General features: G+C 41.1%; 1 protein-coding gene across 1 annotated transcript in view; it reads right to left on the bottom strand.

Annotated features, from left to right (window-relative positions):
- Window positions 1-14,017, bottom strand: part of LOC138370095 (constitutive coactivator of peroxisome proliferator-activated receptor gamma-like) — a 48,147-nt gene extending 34,130 nt beyond the window's left edge. Inside the window, exons 1-2 of the mRNA XM_069334082.1 lie at window positions 13,917-14,017; window positions 153-258 (exon numbers count right to left, since the gene is read on the bottom strand). Coding sequence (XP_069190183.1) covers window positions 153-227 — 75 coding nt within the window. The 5' untranslated portion in view covers window positions 228-258; window positions 13,917-14,017. The remainder of the gene's footprint in view (window positions 1-152; window positions 259-13,916) is intronic.
- Window positions 14,018-16,172: the final 2,155 nt, after the last annotated feature.

The following is a 16,172-nucleotide window of genomic DNA, read 5'->3' as shown; positions in this document are numbered from 1 at the left end:
AAAACTTCATTACCAACAACAAAGCACAAAAAAAGAAAAAAAGCATCATATTATTACCAACAAAATATATCAATTTAAACCCAATGAAGAATTAGACGAAATAAAATCTCTACAAGTAGAATTAGGAGTCTGATGTGCCTGGTGTGACTAACCTTGCCTATGTTAACAGAGTAGCATGCCTGTCCACAATGGGACTCCAGGAATGACTGTAATCCACGTACTCCCATGACTGAGGTGCTGTTACAATGGCTTCTCTACCTGTAAAGCGAAGAAAATATTAAGACAATACAGTACAAGAAACATTATTAATTAAAAGCTGTATGGGATAATATACAGTATAACAGTTCAAGAGCTTACTTATCAGTGCTGACCTACGTGAGTACAGAGAAGTGAGGTTTAGTTCTTAGTGCCCTGCCTACTAGCTTTGTTGTTCATGTTGCATTACAGTTTAATTAGTCTGGTGTTCAATTTATTTGTGGCTTCCACAAATACTTCTTTCATTGCATTCCACTTGTTGACCACCTGTACAGGGTATGAGTATCTTTTATTTTGGTTAACTAATTTATGTCTCCAACTTCCATTTATGTTCTCTTGTCTTACTTACAATTTAAAAAGGTTGATCTTGTCCACCTAGTCTATTTCTCTCAGTATCTTGTAAGTTTTGATCATATACCCTATTTTTCTGTCCTCCAGGGCTGTGAGGTCCAATTCCCTCAACCTATCCTCATAGATTGACTCCTCTTAACTCTGGTACTAATCTTGTTGCAAACATCTGTAATTTGCAGATGATGAGTCACATTAACGTGACTGAAGAATGTTGACCAAACTACACACTAGAAGATGAAAAGACGACATTTCATTTTTTTTTATTAACCCTATTTTTCGCCTTTCGTTTTTTTACCTTCCTCCAAGATTTCGTCCTCCTCACCTTTTTCTTGCCTTACTTATGCCCGTGCCTTTCTCGTCTCTTCTCAATCATCTTGATAATGGTCCAGGACGGACCAAAACGTCGTCGTCTTTTCATCTTTTAGTGTGTGGTTTGGTCAACATCTGTAACTTTTCAATTTTAGTTTTAAAACTTCACGCGATACAGTTAAACGTTGGTGATGCATATTCCAGTACGGTTCTGACAAAAGCTGAATAGATTGCCTTGAAAGAGTTGATTTAGGTTTCTAAACGATTCAATATTTTTTGCCAGTGTCCCATATGCTGCTGATGTTACTGCCTTTATGTGCCTCTGTTACTAATGTTAGAATTTTAACCACTCCCAAATCTATTTCTCTCTTGCTGTATTATAATTCCCTTCCCCTTATGTGTATATATCTTCTGGTCTCTATTCTCCATTCCCCACCTTCATTACCTTACACTTGCTGGAATTGAACTCCAGCAACTATTTGTTTGCCCACTCCTGGGGTTTGTCAAGCTTTTCCTATAACTTTGTCCTATTTTTACATTTCTCGTTATCTTTGCATCATCTGCAGACATTAACATGTATGAACTCACTCAATAGGGCAGACAGTTCACATAAATTAGAAACAACAGTGGTTCCAGGACAATGCCTTGAACAATTTTCTCATTAGGATTCCTCCAGCTCAAAACCTCAACTCTGACTATGTGTCTCTGCTTTCTGTCCTTCAGGTACTCCCTTGGCCAGTTCAGTCTCTTTCCAATTATAGCCACTTGCTTCTCCATCTTTTACACCAGCCTTTCAAGGGGAACAATATCAAATGCTTTTAGACAGTCTAGAAAAATATAATCTACCCAGCCTCCTCCCCCCCCCCCCCCCATCATATTTTAGTAGCCGTGTAATAGTTTGTCAATAGTTTGGACATTGAGTTTGTCCAGCAGGAGTTTCTCCTAAATCCAAACTGACCACTTGCTGTGAAAATTATACTCTCCAAGTGCTCCACTATCCTCAACCCAATTACTCTCTCTAGTACTTTTGCATTTAATACTTGCCAGTAACACTGTTTTGTAATTTAGTGCAAACTGTCAAGTCCCCCATTTTTTAATAAATGCACTGTTTGCCTTTGTTCAGAATTCTGAGAGCTTTCTTGTCTTAACTGTTTTACTGAAAACAACAGTTAGTGGGTGACAAAATTACCTCTACACCCTTATTCAGCAGCCCTGGAGATATTAAGTGAGGCCCTATTGATTTTGCTGCACCTAGTTCCTTCCGTTTTGCTTTTTACCTTTTCCACAGTGACACTGTGTCATCCAGCATTTTCTTCGTCCTTTCATCTTGCAACTCTGGTTCCTTTGTAAGGACATCCTGAAATCCTTTATCAAGTGATAGTATATCTATAGTATAGATAGTATAGTACAGAGCAGCTAGAACTGTTAATATAAAACATTACAACTGACAATTTTTTTTTTACGTGAATTTATCTGAGGGACATTGTCTCCCAAGTGGCATGAACAGGGAAAGGAAGATAGTGGCCTCTCAAAAGCTTGTGAAAGAAGTTAAGCTACACTCAAGTCCAACTCGAAGTGTGCACAGGACTAAACCAACCCCGAGTCAGCAAATGAACCCCTGGGAGCAATCTGAATTGAGCCTGCCTGCCATCTGTTGGCGGTTATGGGGTTCGAGCTAGTTTCTAGTGAAACATTTGGGCATGAATAAACCACTGTGGAGTTGTTCGGCTGTATCATGCATCATTTTCTTTGAACCTTGCAGTTGTATGTATTGCTTCACTGACTTTCTAGGAGTTTTCTAGGCGAGGGTGATCGTAACAATCCACTGCTCCCTGTGCCTCTATGAGGGGAAAGATAGCAGGCCAGGTTTTGGCTCTGGTCCTTGTAAGACCATACAAGGCTCCTATGAGTGATGCAACTCAGTAAGTGGGAAGCTATATAAGAAAGTTGGTTTCAAGGAGCCACAGAGCCACCAAGGAACTTTTAGAAAATCTTCACAAAAACATTTGTCAACATCTTTTGTTCAAAGTTAAAACATTTTCTCCATGTTTATTAATAAAATATATTATACCACAATAACATTTTTTATCTTTTCACTGAAAAAAAATCTATCAAGCAGAATGAATAACTAGCTAAATCACCTCAAATGAACCAAGTTGGAGGTCTGCTAGCAATCACTTACTAATTAATCTTCTTCAAAATGGTCAGAATGTGTAGTTGGCTTGTTTCTTTAGTCTCGCACAAACTATTGCAAACATTATGGGCTCTAGGTTAAACAGTATGACTTCCTGCTTCAGGTTCTCCTCTCGATACCCTCCCCCTCCGTACCTGCAACTTTTCCGTACAGTACATTAGAAAAGTTTACTTGAACACTGTGTGTGTATATGTATATATGTATGTATATGTATGTATGTATGTATGTATGTATGTATGTATGTATGTATGTATGTATGTATGTATGTATGTATGTATGTATGTATGTGTGTATGTATGTGTGTGTGTGTGTGTACTCACCTAATTGTGCTTGCAGGGGTTGAGCTCTGGCTCTTTGGTCCCGCCTCTCAACCGTCAATCAACAGGTGTACAGGTTCCTGAGCCTATTGGGCTCTATCATATCTACACTTGAAAACTGTGTGGAGTCAGCCTCCACCACATCACTTCCTAATGCATTCCATTTGTCAACAACTCTGACACTAAAAAAGTTCTTTCTAATATCTCTGTGGCTCATTTGGGCACTCAGTTTCCACCTGTGTCCCCTAGTGCATATGCCTCTTGTGTTAAATAGCCTATCTACCCTATCAATTCCCTTGAGAAGCTTGAATGTGGTGATCATGTCCCCCCTAACTCTTCTGTCTTCCAGCGAAGTGAGGTTTAATTCCCGTAGCCTCTCCTCGTAGCTCATACCTCTCAGCTCGGGTACTAGTCTGGTGGCAAACCTTTGAACCTTTTCCAGTTTGGTCTTATCCTTGACTAGATATGGACTCCATGCTGGGGCTGCAAACTCCAGGATTGGTCTGACATACGTGGTATACAAGTTCCGAATGATTCCTTACACAAGTTTCTGAATGCCGTTCTTATGTTGGCCAACCTGGAATATGCCAATGATGTTGTCCTCTTGATATGGGCTGCAGGGGACAGGTCTGGCGTGATGTCAACCCCCAAGTCTTTTTCTCTCTCAGACGCTTGAAGAATTTCATCTCCCAGATGATACCTAGTATCTGGCCTCCTGCTCCCTATGCCTATCTTCATTACATTACATTTGCTTGAGTTAAACTCTGGTAACACCCATTTGTTCGACCATTCCTTCTGTTTGTCTAGGTCTTCTTGAAGCCTCAAGCAGTCCTCTTCTGTCTTAATCCTTCTCATAATTTTGGCATTGTCAGCAAACATTGAGAGAAATGAATCTATACCCTCCGGGAGATCATTTACATATATCAGAAACAAAATGGGACCGAGTACAGAACCCTGTGGGACTCCACAGGCGACTTCACGCCAATCTGATGTCTCACCCCTCAACGTAACTCTCTGCTTCCTATTGCTTAGGTACTCCCTTATCCACTGGAGCACGTTACCAGCTACACCTGCCTGTCTCTCCAGCTTATGTACCAGCCTCTTATGCGGTACTGTGTTAAAGGCTTTCCGACAGTCCAAGAAAATGCAGTCCGCCCAGCCTTCTCTTTCTTGCTTAATCTTTGTAACCTGGTCATAGAATTCTATTAAGCCAGTCTGGCAAGATTTGCCCTCCCTGAATCCATGTTGGCGATTTGTCACGAAGTCCCTTCTCTCCAGATGTGTTACTAGGTTTTTTCTCACAATCTTCTCCATCACCTTGCACGGTATACAAGTCAAGGACACTGAGCTGTAGTTCAGTGCCTCTTGCCTGTCACCCTTTTTGTATATTGGGACCACATTCGCCATCTTCCATATTTCTGGTAGGTCTCCCATCTCCAGTGACCTACTATACACTATGGAGAGTGGCAAGCAAACTGCCTCTGCATATTCTTTCAGTACCCATGGTGAGATCCCGTCTGGACCAACAGCCTTTCTAACATCCAGATCCAGTAGGTGTCTCTTGACCTCCTCACTCGTAATTTCGAACGCTTCCAAGGCCGCCCGGTTTACTTCCCTTTCTCCTAGCACAGTGACCTCACCTTTTTCTATTGTGAAGACCACCTGGAATCTCTTGTCGAGTTCTTCACACACCTCTTTGTCATTCTCTGTATACCTGTCCTCGCTTGTTCTAAGTTTCATTACCTGTTCTTTCACTGTTGTTTTCCTCCTGGTGTGACTATGGAGTAGCTTTGGTTCGGTCTTGGCTATGTTTGCTATATCATTTTCATAATTTTTCTCTGCTTCTCTTCTCACTCTAACATACTTATTCCTGGTTCTCTGGTATCTCTCTGCTTTCTGGTGTTCTGTTATTCTGGAAGTTCCTCCAAGCCCTTTTGTTTCAGTCCCTTTGCTTCCATACATACCCTATTATACCATGGATTCTTCTGTTGCTTCTCGGATTTTTCCCTTTGGGATGGGATGAACCTGTTTACTGCCTCCTGACACTTTTGGGTGACATAGTCCATCATATCTTTTACAGACTTAGCTCTGAGGTCTGTGTCCCAAGGTATTTCCCTTAGGAAACGTCTCATTTCATAGTTCCCTTTCGGTAAGGGGAATAAATTATTAAATTAAATAAAATTATACACACCACACACACATACTGTATATATGTCAACCCCACTGTAGGCTGTCATTGGCACAATAAATTTCATGCATTTGACACTGCCCCTGAATAAATAAAAAACAAAATGCAAATAAAAAGTATAAAAAATAAAATTAAGGAATAAAAATATATACAGTACTGTATACAGTGGTACCATCGTATTACGAGCGTTCCTGGTTACGAGTTTTTTTGGGTTACGAGCAGGATTTGCTCGGAAAATTTACATCGGGATACGAGCGTTGCCTTGGAATACGAGGGTGTTGATATGCGTACAGGCCGACCTAGCGTGTGGCGGCACAGCGATCGCCCCTAAGTTTACCAGTGTCTCTCGCCCAGTGACTATCCCGCCTGAATTCTTCACCAGGATTTTCAGTGTTTTGTTGGATTTTTGGCCATTTGACCATAAAAGTTGTTATTATATATCTCACCATGGATCCCAAGAAAGCCAATGGTAAGGTTCAAGGCAAGAAATCGCATGTGAGGATGACAATAGAGGTAAAACAAGAGATCCTTCGAAAGCATGAAAATGGTGCATGTGTTGTTGATATTTGTAGGCAGTACAACAAAGCCACGTCAATAATATGCCACTATACTTGCCAAGAAAAAGGACATTATGAGTGCTTAAGTGGCAAAAGGCGTATCAACAATCACGAAACAAAGACCACAAATACTTGAGGATGTGGAAAAGTCGTTATTAATTTGGATACACGACAAGGAGTTAAAGGGTGATAGTGTTTCAGTGGCCATCATTTGTGAGAAAGCCTGGGTATTAAAGAAAGCCAGACCTTGTAAAGAAAACCCCTGGAATGAGTGCAGATACGATAGATTTAAGGCAAGCAGGGGATGGTTTGAAAAATTTAGAAAAAGAAGTGGTATTCATAGTGTTGCGAGACATAAGGAGGCTGCCAACTCAGACAAACCAGCAGCTGAAAGAGTTATTAAAGAATTTAAAGAGTTTGCAGAGCCTGAGGGATACCTACCACAACAAGTGTTTAATTGTGATGAAACAGGACTGTTCTGGAAAAGATTATCTACGAGGACATACATTACCAAGGAGGAAAAATCATTGCCCGGACACAAGCCTATGAAAAGATAGGTTTATGCTTGTGCTGTGTTCAAATGCGAGTGGCGATTTGAAAATTAAACCCTTGCTTGTGTATCATTCTGAAAATCCAAGGGTTTTCAAACAGTATAAAGTGCAGAAAAACCAAATGTGTGTGATGTGGAGGGCTAATAATAAGGCATGGGTGACTAGGATTTTTTTCGGAGTGGGTGAATGAAGTGGTGTGCCCTGTCATAGAAAAATATCTGCAGGAGAAACATTTGCCACTCAAGGCCCTGCTTCTCCTCAACAATGCTCCTGCTCATCCTCCAGGCTTGGAAGATGAATTGTTGCAGATACAGTAATTTTCTCAAAGTAAAGTTCCTTCCTCCTAACACTACTCCTCTAATTCAGCCTATGGACCAGAAAATCATAGCAAATTTTAAGAAACTTTATGAAAGGGCACTTTTCTGGAAATGTTTTGAAGTGACTGAAGCCACAAACCTCACCCTCAAAAAGAGTTCTGGAAACACTATTTTAACATTTGTAGTGTTTTAAAAACTCATTGACAAAGCCTGGCAAGAAGTGACTCAAGAACCCTGATCTCTGGCTGGAGAAAATTGTGGCCTGAATGTGTGCCAGAACTAGACTTTGAGGGGTTTGAACCTGTAAATGATGTGCCTATTGTTGAGGAAATTGTTACTCTGGGCTGGCAAATGGGCTTGGAATTGGATGGTGCCGATGTGGAGGAGTTGGTGGAAGAAAACAACGAAGAAACTGACCAACGAAGAACTCCAAGTCTTTCAAAAGGAACAGCAAGAAGACATAGCTGAGGATGTTTCTCCAGTGGAGGAGGCAGCAGCACAGAATGTCCCTTCCACAACCATTAAGAAGTGGTGTCAGATGTGGGAAGAAATGCAAACTTTTATTGAAACGACTCGCCCAGAAAGCTGTAGTAGGCCGTTGCATAAATCTCTTCAATGACAATGAGATGCCTCACTACATAGAAATCTTGCGAAGAAGGGAAAAACAATCTTCAATGGACAGCTTTGTTGTGAGAAAATCGAACAGTGAGCCACAACCAGGACCTAGTGGTATGCAGGCAAAACGTGCCAGAGTGCACCCCAGAAAGGTCCTCATTGCCTGATGTTATAATGGAAGGGACTCCCCTTCCAAACAGTAACACCTCTCCTCCTCCCCCCCCCCCCTCCTCACCATCTTCCATACACCAACAGGAGTCATCAGGTAGGGTAAGTAATAACTTGAACATACTTTTGTAGTGTAGATTTTGAATTAGGTATAAAATTTAGTTTGAAGTGAGGTTTTTGGATAGTCAAGAACGAATTAATTCATTTCCCATTATTTCTTATGGGGAAATTAGCTTCGGTTTACGAGTTTCCGGGTTACGGACTGTCTCCAGGAAACGGATTAAACCCTTAAACCGAGGTACCCCTGTATATTTATTTTTTACAATTGCCTACAGTCACACCGTCTCTTCACAACAAACATCAGTGCCCCCTGCCATATGACACCGCACCTCCACAGCATCAGGCAAACCTCTGCATCAGTATTGTCCTTGTCCTCCCATTCAGGTGATCATAATTCACCAACATGGTCACCACTGCCTCCACTGACTAGGTCTAACCTCCAGATTAATTTTTCTACTGTATAGTTATTTCTCCCTCAAAGTCACAGTTGACCTAAATAAATCACTAAAGACACACTGACCCTTTGGAGTCTTGTTAACCCATCTTGAGTCAAGTTGGTCTCTCCATCCACTGCAAAAAAACTACACAAAATTCCTTGCCACATCCAACTACAGTACTTTCTTTCGTCTCCTTACCAGGTTTATAGCCTAAAGACTTTGAGGCCCCCCAAAAAATTTGGGCCCAAATTAACCCTTAAACTGCTCAACACATCATATGATGTGTTGAGTAACTTACCCAAAAGTGCCACATCACGTCATATGATGTGTTGGAGTGCTACGCAAGATTTAAACGGCCCATGGATACACGGGGTTCACCTCACCTTCAGCAAGGCTCTTGTAAACAGAAGTAATTTAAAAAATAAATCGTTGCTTTAAATCGTGGGCAACATTCCCAGGTGTCAAGGCCTCAGTATTGAGTGAGCCACTAAGGTTGGCGCACGCAGCATGAGCTCACAGCACTACTGCTCAGCTTATGACCACAGCATCGCCTAAAAATGTCAAAATATATATGTACATGCTATTATTTAGCGATGATAGTACAGTATTACAGAAGACCCCTGACTGTGATAAAAATAACCAGGATTCTGATAATAGAAGGATTGTTGTGATAATTAGCACTGTAGTGGGAGGAATAATCTTGGTGGGGAGGGAGGTAGCGTTATCTGCTGACTCTGTGTGACCACCTTTTACTGTCTGGACTCACTATACCAGCTTAGTGGTTCGCTATACAGGTAGTGAACAAAACATGCAGATACTTATACTGTATATAACATCTGTATAGTGAATAAAAGTAAAAACAGTATGGTGGGAGGAGAATGTTGGCGAGTCAGGTGAGGTGAGGGAGGGACAGCCAGAGGCAGGATGCCACTGGCTGCCACTGCCATTGAGCATACCAACTTAGTGGTTCGTTATGGTGAACACAAATGTAGATACTTATATATAACGTGTATATATAGTGTAATAACAGCAAGAGGAAAGTTGGGAGAAGCCATTTTGGTGAGGGAGGGCGGCGACATCTGCATGACTTACCATGCTGGTAAGGGTGGCCACAATGCTCTTTGTGCAATATACAGTGGCACCTCGACTTACAATAATTTCGAGTTACGATGTAAATTTGATCGAAAAATGTGACTCGACTTACGATAATGTCGTCGACTAACGATATTTGTTGGTACACGTTTGGATCGATCGATCACGTGGTTCTCTGTCACGCGGGCCAACCTGCCTCAGTTTACTAGAGCTGCCCGCTTAGTGACGATCACGCCTATAAGAAATTCCGTTTTTTGTGGTAATTTTTTACTTTTTGAACATAAAACTGATTATTATATATCACAACATGGGTCCCAGAAGTCAGTGGTATGATTCAACCTAAGAAAATAGTTGTGAGTTGTGGCAGTAGAGGATATCCCTTCCTCATTAAGAAAATGTGTGAAGTATGGGAAGAACTGCAAAGTTTTGTTGAAAAACTCGCCCAGATAAAGCTGTAGCAGGCCGTTGCATTGACCTTTTAAATGACAATGTGATGTCTTACTACAGACAAGTGTTAAAATGTAGGAAAAAACAAGTGTTTTTAGACAGATTCTTAGTAAGACAAGCAAGCAACGAGCCACAAGCAGGTCCTAGTGGTATGTAGGCAAAACATGCCAGAGAGTGTATCCCAGAAAAGTCATCACTGCCTGATGTTATAATGGAAGGGAACTGCCCTTCCAAACAGTAACACTTCTCCTCCTCCACCCCTCTCACCATCTTCCATACGCCATCAAGAGTCCTCCATAAAGGTAAGATAAACATATGTATTGTATTGTACTGTAGTTAGAGAACAAAATTGTATTCAGTATAAAATGTATTTGTAAGTTAATATTTTGGAGGGTGGGGAACGGACTAATTCAATTCCCTTTATTTCTTATGGGAAAAAATTGCTTCAACTTACGATATTTCAACTTATGATCCATTTCTGGGAACGGATTACCATCATAAGTCGAGGCCCCACTGTACCAGCTTAGATGAACAGAACATATAGATACTTATATATAATGCATGCATATAGTGAATAAAAGCAAAAACAGTATGGTAGGAGGAGGATGTGGGCGAGTGAGGAGTCATTGAGGGAGGGAGTGGCAGCGAGAGCCTGGCTGGTAGATAACGAGGTTACTCCTTGTTGCTTTTTGACTCGCAATATCAACTTAGTGGTTCGCTATGAGAATTTTTTATATGCGCCTGTGGGTGACAAATGCCAAATAGCCCTTAACAGCTTGGAGGTTAAAAAACTGACTTGCCCATTAACTAGCCAACCATCACTTGTCATTTCACTCTTAATTGGAGAAGATACATCCTTCTCACTACCATCATGCCTATATTATCAATTCATGGTGGGATAAAAAAAAACATTCCTGTCCTGCCTCCAATACATCTACAGTACTATGATTTTATGAGATTCTGTAACTACACTTAGGTAATTACACAAAAGACGAGCCGATCTCTCAAGGAGTTGCGAGACCACTCACTGCTCATGAAACTAGTCAGGCCGTATCACCATGTGTATACAGTATATTAAAACATGGCTCACATTACTACATTTTTAATTTCATGTAGAAAACACAAAATTATTATACAGGATAGTATACAGATCTTACACGCCACTTGATGAGTGGTTGAGAGGGGTGGACGAGTTTGGAAAACTAGACATGCAGGGTCCATGAATGCAAGTGTGACAGGAAGCTCTAGAATTGCTGAAAAAAGTATCAATCTAAGCAAAATGGCATAACCTACCTACAAGCTGTTCCACCAACTCCTCTTCTGGCAACAAGGCCTTCAACACCTCACCCCTCTAAGGAGACACCTATAGCTTCTATCATTACCAACTATATCAGCTTGCAGTCTCCATGTTGCTAATCATTTATTTTTTTTTTATTTACTGTATATATACAAGAGTTGTTACATTCTTGTACAGCCACTAGTACACACAGCATTTTGGGCAAGTCCTTAATCCTATGTTCCCAGAATACGACCCCCACAAAGAATCGTTTAACAACCAGGTACCCATTTACTGCTGGGTGAACAGAGGCTACAGTTAAGGATTGGTGTCCGATCAATCCTCCCCAGCCAGGATTCGAACCCAAGCGAAAGCACTCTTGAAATGCAAAGCGAGTGTCTTATCACTGCACCACGGACTACTAAATGTATAATTATTATACAAATAGAGTGATACAGTATTTGCCTAATCTTGTATGCGAGTCGTGTAGTGACTCATAGGGATGTACTGTATACAATGCAGTATTTTATTATTCACAATTCAATTCATTCTAAAAGGCACTATATTTTGAATAGGTATAGGCACAACTGAATCACTACAGTAGTGATTCAACTGTATAAATACCTGGTGCTTTGATACAATAATCACTTGGATTATTGTATCCAAGCACAGAGACTTCAACTTAAGAAGGACATAGCTGCTTGGGAAAAAGTGCAGCACTGGGAAACAAAAATCATTCTAGAACCAAGTCAATTCTCGTACGAGGAACGGTTGAAGGCCACTGGGCTAACAACGCTTCAAACCAAACATAACAGGGCAGATCTCATCGAAACCTTTAAAATACTGAACAAGTTGGAGGATGATGATTGAGGCAATTTCTTCAAAAGATCAGATGTAACACAAACAAGGAGCAACAATTTCAAGTTCAAATCACAACATAGGACCGACAGCAGATGCTTTTCATAAACAGGATTATAAACCTCTCTATACATGGAACTGCCTACCCGCCAAACCCATAAATGCCAAAACTTATGCATTTTGGCATACGTAATAACACTTTCCTCCATGTGATCTAGCTGGAAAAAATCATCAAGGCAAATGAGGGGGAGACCTTTGATAAGCCGCCACCAGCTTCCTGTCCTCGTCGAAGCCATTAGTGTGTTAGTACCCCTCGGATAAATTCAGGTAAATTTACTGTACAAATGGATGAAAGGGTATAACATTACTAAGGTGTTAAAAATATTAACACAAAATATAACAAAATAATAGAAACAAATTAGATACGTTTAGATGTACACAAATGACATCATACACAAGAAGGTTCGCCAATGGACTCTAAAACCTACCTAACCCAACCAACAGAGCCTGACCTAATACATCCTAACCTAACAATGTACAGCATTATGGTTCTGACAATCAGAAACTGAACTGTCTAATCGTTAATGAGCAAGATTTGACCGTATCGTGTTCAGATTTAGCAAAGACCTGAGTAAATACAGGGTTTTGGAAGAGGAATGCTGATTACTGGAAAAAATTACCAGTTAACATAAGACACATGGTATCACTGTATTCCTTCAGGGCGAAGGTTTAACATATACAGTACTCGTATATCAACGAGTACAGTTGGGAATAAACCCAACTTTATAGCTTTTTGCAGTATCCTATTTAGCACTGACTATGGTGGCAGTGACCAGGCTACCATTGACTATGGTGCCACTGACCAGGGTGCCATTGACTATGGTGGTAGCGACCAGGGGGCGATTGACTATGGTGGCACTGACCAGGGTGCCATTGACTATGGTGGCACTGACCAGGGTGCCATTGACTATGGTGGCACTGACCAGGGTGCCATTGACTATGGTACCATTGACCAGGGTGCCACTGACCAGGGTGCCACTGACCAGGGTGCCACTGACTATGGTGCCACTGACCAGGGTGCCACTGACTATGGTGCCACTGACCAGGGTGCCTTTGACTATGGTGCCACTGACCAGGGTGCCTTTGACTATGGTGCCACTGACCAGGGTGCCATTAACTATGGTGCCACTGACCAGGGTGCTGTTGACTATGGTGCCACTGACCAGGGTGCCATTGACTATGGTGCCACTGACCAGGGTGCCATTGACTATGGTGCCACTGACCAGGGTGCCATTGACTATGGTACCATTGACCAGGGTGCCACTGACCAGGGTGCCACTGACTATGGTGCCACTGACCAGGGTGCCTTTGACTATGGTGCCACTGACCAGGGTGCCATTAACTATGGTGCTACTGACCAGGCTGACACTGACCAGGGTGCCACTGACCAGGCTGACACTGACCAGGGTGCCACTATGGTGCCACTGGCAACAGTTGCGTGGCACTACAAGTTGTGCAGGAATATGTGGCCAGACTGGAGCACTGGTTCACGGGGGGGGGGCGAAGGTACACACTCCTCCACTAAGCTGCTTTACAAACACATTACAAAGACACCAAACACAGTTTCTCATAAACAGATTCAAGCTCGAATCCAAAAACCAATTTGGCCTTATCCGTACAATAATACGGCTACTGACAGCCACTATTATCTAACAATAACCTGCATTGGCACTTAATTTTGGCATATATGTCAAGCGTAAGTTAATTAATCAATAGTTTGACCAATTCATATATCTGAATAACACAAAATCGTTAAATACTATTTTCAAGTCAACAAAATTGGCCAAGCCTAGCACATCACTAAAGACCAGGCTTGCAAGAATACGTGCAGACAAACGGCAGAACATGCTGCAATGGTCTTTACCTTCCAAATGAATATGCGTGAGGAACAAGAGGCACAGTTGCCTCCTCAGCAGAACATCCTCTCCCTCTCATGACCCGGTGAACACTAATGTTGCATTGTTGCCGGGACCCAAAAAATTAGGATGTCGTACCATATGCATATCCAGTTATACATTTGACTAAAGTCATATTTATTATTTAATGTAACAAAAGGCATGCATATAATATTAGATGCAATATAATTACTGTAATCAAGGCATGCACTTTAAAGAAGTGTTGTGGTTGTTAGTATCGTACGTGGGAATGCAGAGGGCGCGGTTCCAGATATTGATCTGCGTCATTCTCAAACGGGACTGGTGTTCTTGCAGCCATAATTTGAATATTAACTTTAGCTCATATTAGCATTTACCCGCAGTGAAAAATGTTTATGTTCCACATAAATACCGTGTAATTTCCAACATCGCTACAACATAAAAATACATAGGAATTTCAAAGTCCTGGAGCTATTTTCCAGGACTAAGGCGCCTTGCTAGGTCAAATCAAAGTCAACTGGTACAGTAAACTGCAAAATTAACTTTTGTATAAACACATATTTTTATACAACTTTATCAACATTACCTATAATATTTAATCCAGTAGTGACTATTTTAGGATAAAGAGAGACAGAGATAAGGGAAGGTTAGTGTTTTTTCCTGAATTTCGTTATAGTACGATGGCCTTGCGTGACCCAGATGGTAATTGTTGCTGGTTCCCACTATGTCTCAGGTGACCCGTCAACCTGGCCTGACCCGCCTTACGTCATCCTCGCCTTCCCTTCAACATTCTTACTCTCGGCTAGGTCAAAATAATTATGTATAATTATATATATTGTAAGGAGTGCCTTGCGAAACGCATCCCTAGGGCGTCAGACCATAATCAATTATGAAAATGAACTTTGGAAAAATTAATTTTTCAACTTCCCTCGACAGTGAAGAAAAACATAAGAAATATTGAGAAGATACATGTTACAATCATTAATCTTACCCTTTCAGTCATATTCAATAACATACGTTTACAACTTGGTAAGTACAAGAAAGACTACTATCAAAATATATTGTCCAGAACATGGTGTCCATGCTTAATGCACTGACTTGCTTAAACCACAAGTTTGAAGTATACAACTTTTAGATACACACCCAACAGGAGACTTGAACCCTGGCCATCAAGATGGCAGGTACGCACTTAAATCCACTACACCTCTTTTAGGGCTCTGAGTATGGTGTAGTGGATTTAAGTGCGTACCTGCCATCTTGATGGCCACTCCACCATTTGGTCACCACTTGGTCCGGGAGACATCTCCCGTCACGCAGGGTGCAGTCGCGCCTCCACAGATCTCCAGTATCAGCTCTTGATACTGGTAATGGCTCAAAAGGGTCACCACTTACGAGCTATTCATGCCCGTGCCACCTTTTGGGTGGCTTCATCTTCATCTTCATCATCATCTTGATGGCCAGGGTTCAAGTCGCATGGTGGAAGTGGTGTCTCCTGGTATATATTATATATATATATATATATATATATATATATATATATATATATATATATATATATATATATATATGTCGTACCTAGTAGCCAGAACTCACTTCTCAGCCTACTATTCAAGGCCCAATTTGCCTAATAAGCCAAGTTTTCCTGAATTAATATATTTACTATAATTTTTTTCTTATGAAATGATAAAGCTACCCTTTTCTCTATGTATGAGGTCAATTTTTTTTTATTGGAGTTAAAATTAACGTAGATATATGACCGAACCTAACCAACCCTACCTAACCTAACCTAACCTATATTTATAGGTAAGGTTAGGTTAGGTAGCCAAAAAAAGCTAGGTTAGGTTAGGTTTAGGTAGGTTAGGTAGACGAAAAAACATTAATTCATGAAAACTTGGCTTATTAGGCAAATCGGGCCTTGAATAGTAGGATACAAGATAGCATAAAGTTCTGCCATGAAGATGCTAGTCTCTAGAGGCAAGCGACACATATAGGTAGTCAAAACAACAGAGTAGCCTACACCATCTGCAGATTTAGACCTATCTTTGAAGATGGAAATGAAACAGGAGTGTGAAGAATAGTGTGAAAGGAAAAGACGTTTCAGAACAATAGGAGGAGTAAAAAGCTTTAGTCACGTGGGTCAAGGTTATACAAAACTTAGGAAGAGGGACCCTCAATGGGGGGTAAGGATGGAACGACACGAGGAGAAATATTGCTAACACGAACCGAAAGAGAACCAGGCAAGCGAA

The sequence above is a fragment of the Procambarus clarkii genome, chromosome 30 (genome assembly GCF_040958095.1).
Source record: "Procambarus clarkii isolate CNS0578487 chromosome 30, FALCON_Pclarkii_2.0, whole genome shotgun sequence".
Taxonomy (NCBI): Eukaryota; Metazoa; Arthropoda; class Malacostraca; order Decapoda; family Cambaridae; genus Procambarus; species Procambarus clarkii.
Note: the sequence above shows the minus strand (reverse complement) of the source record. Positions and strands in the feature narration are given on the sequence as shown.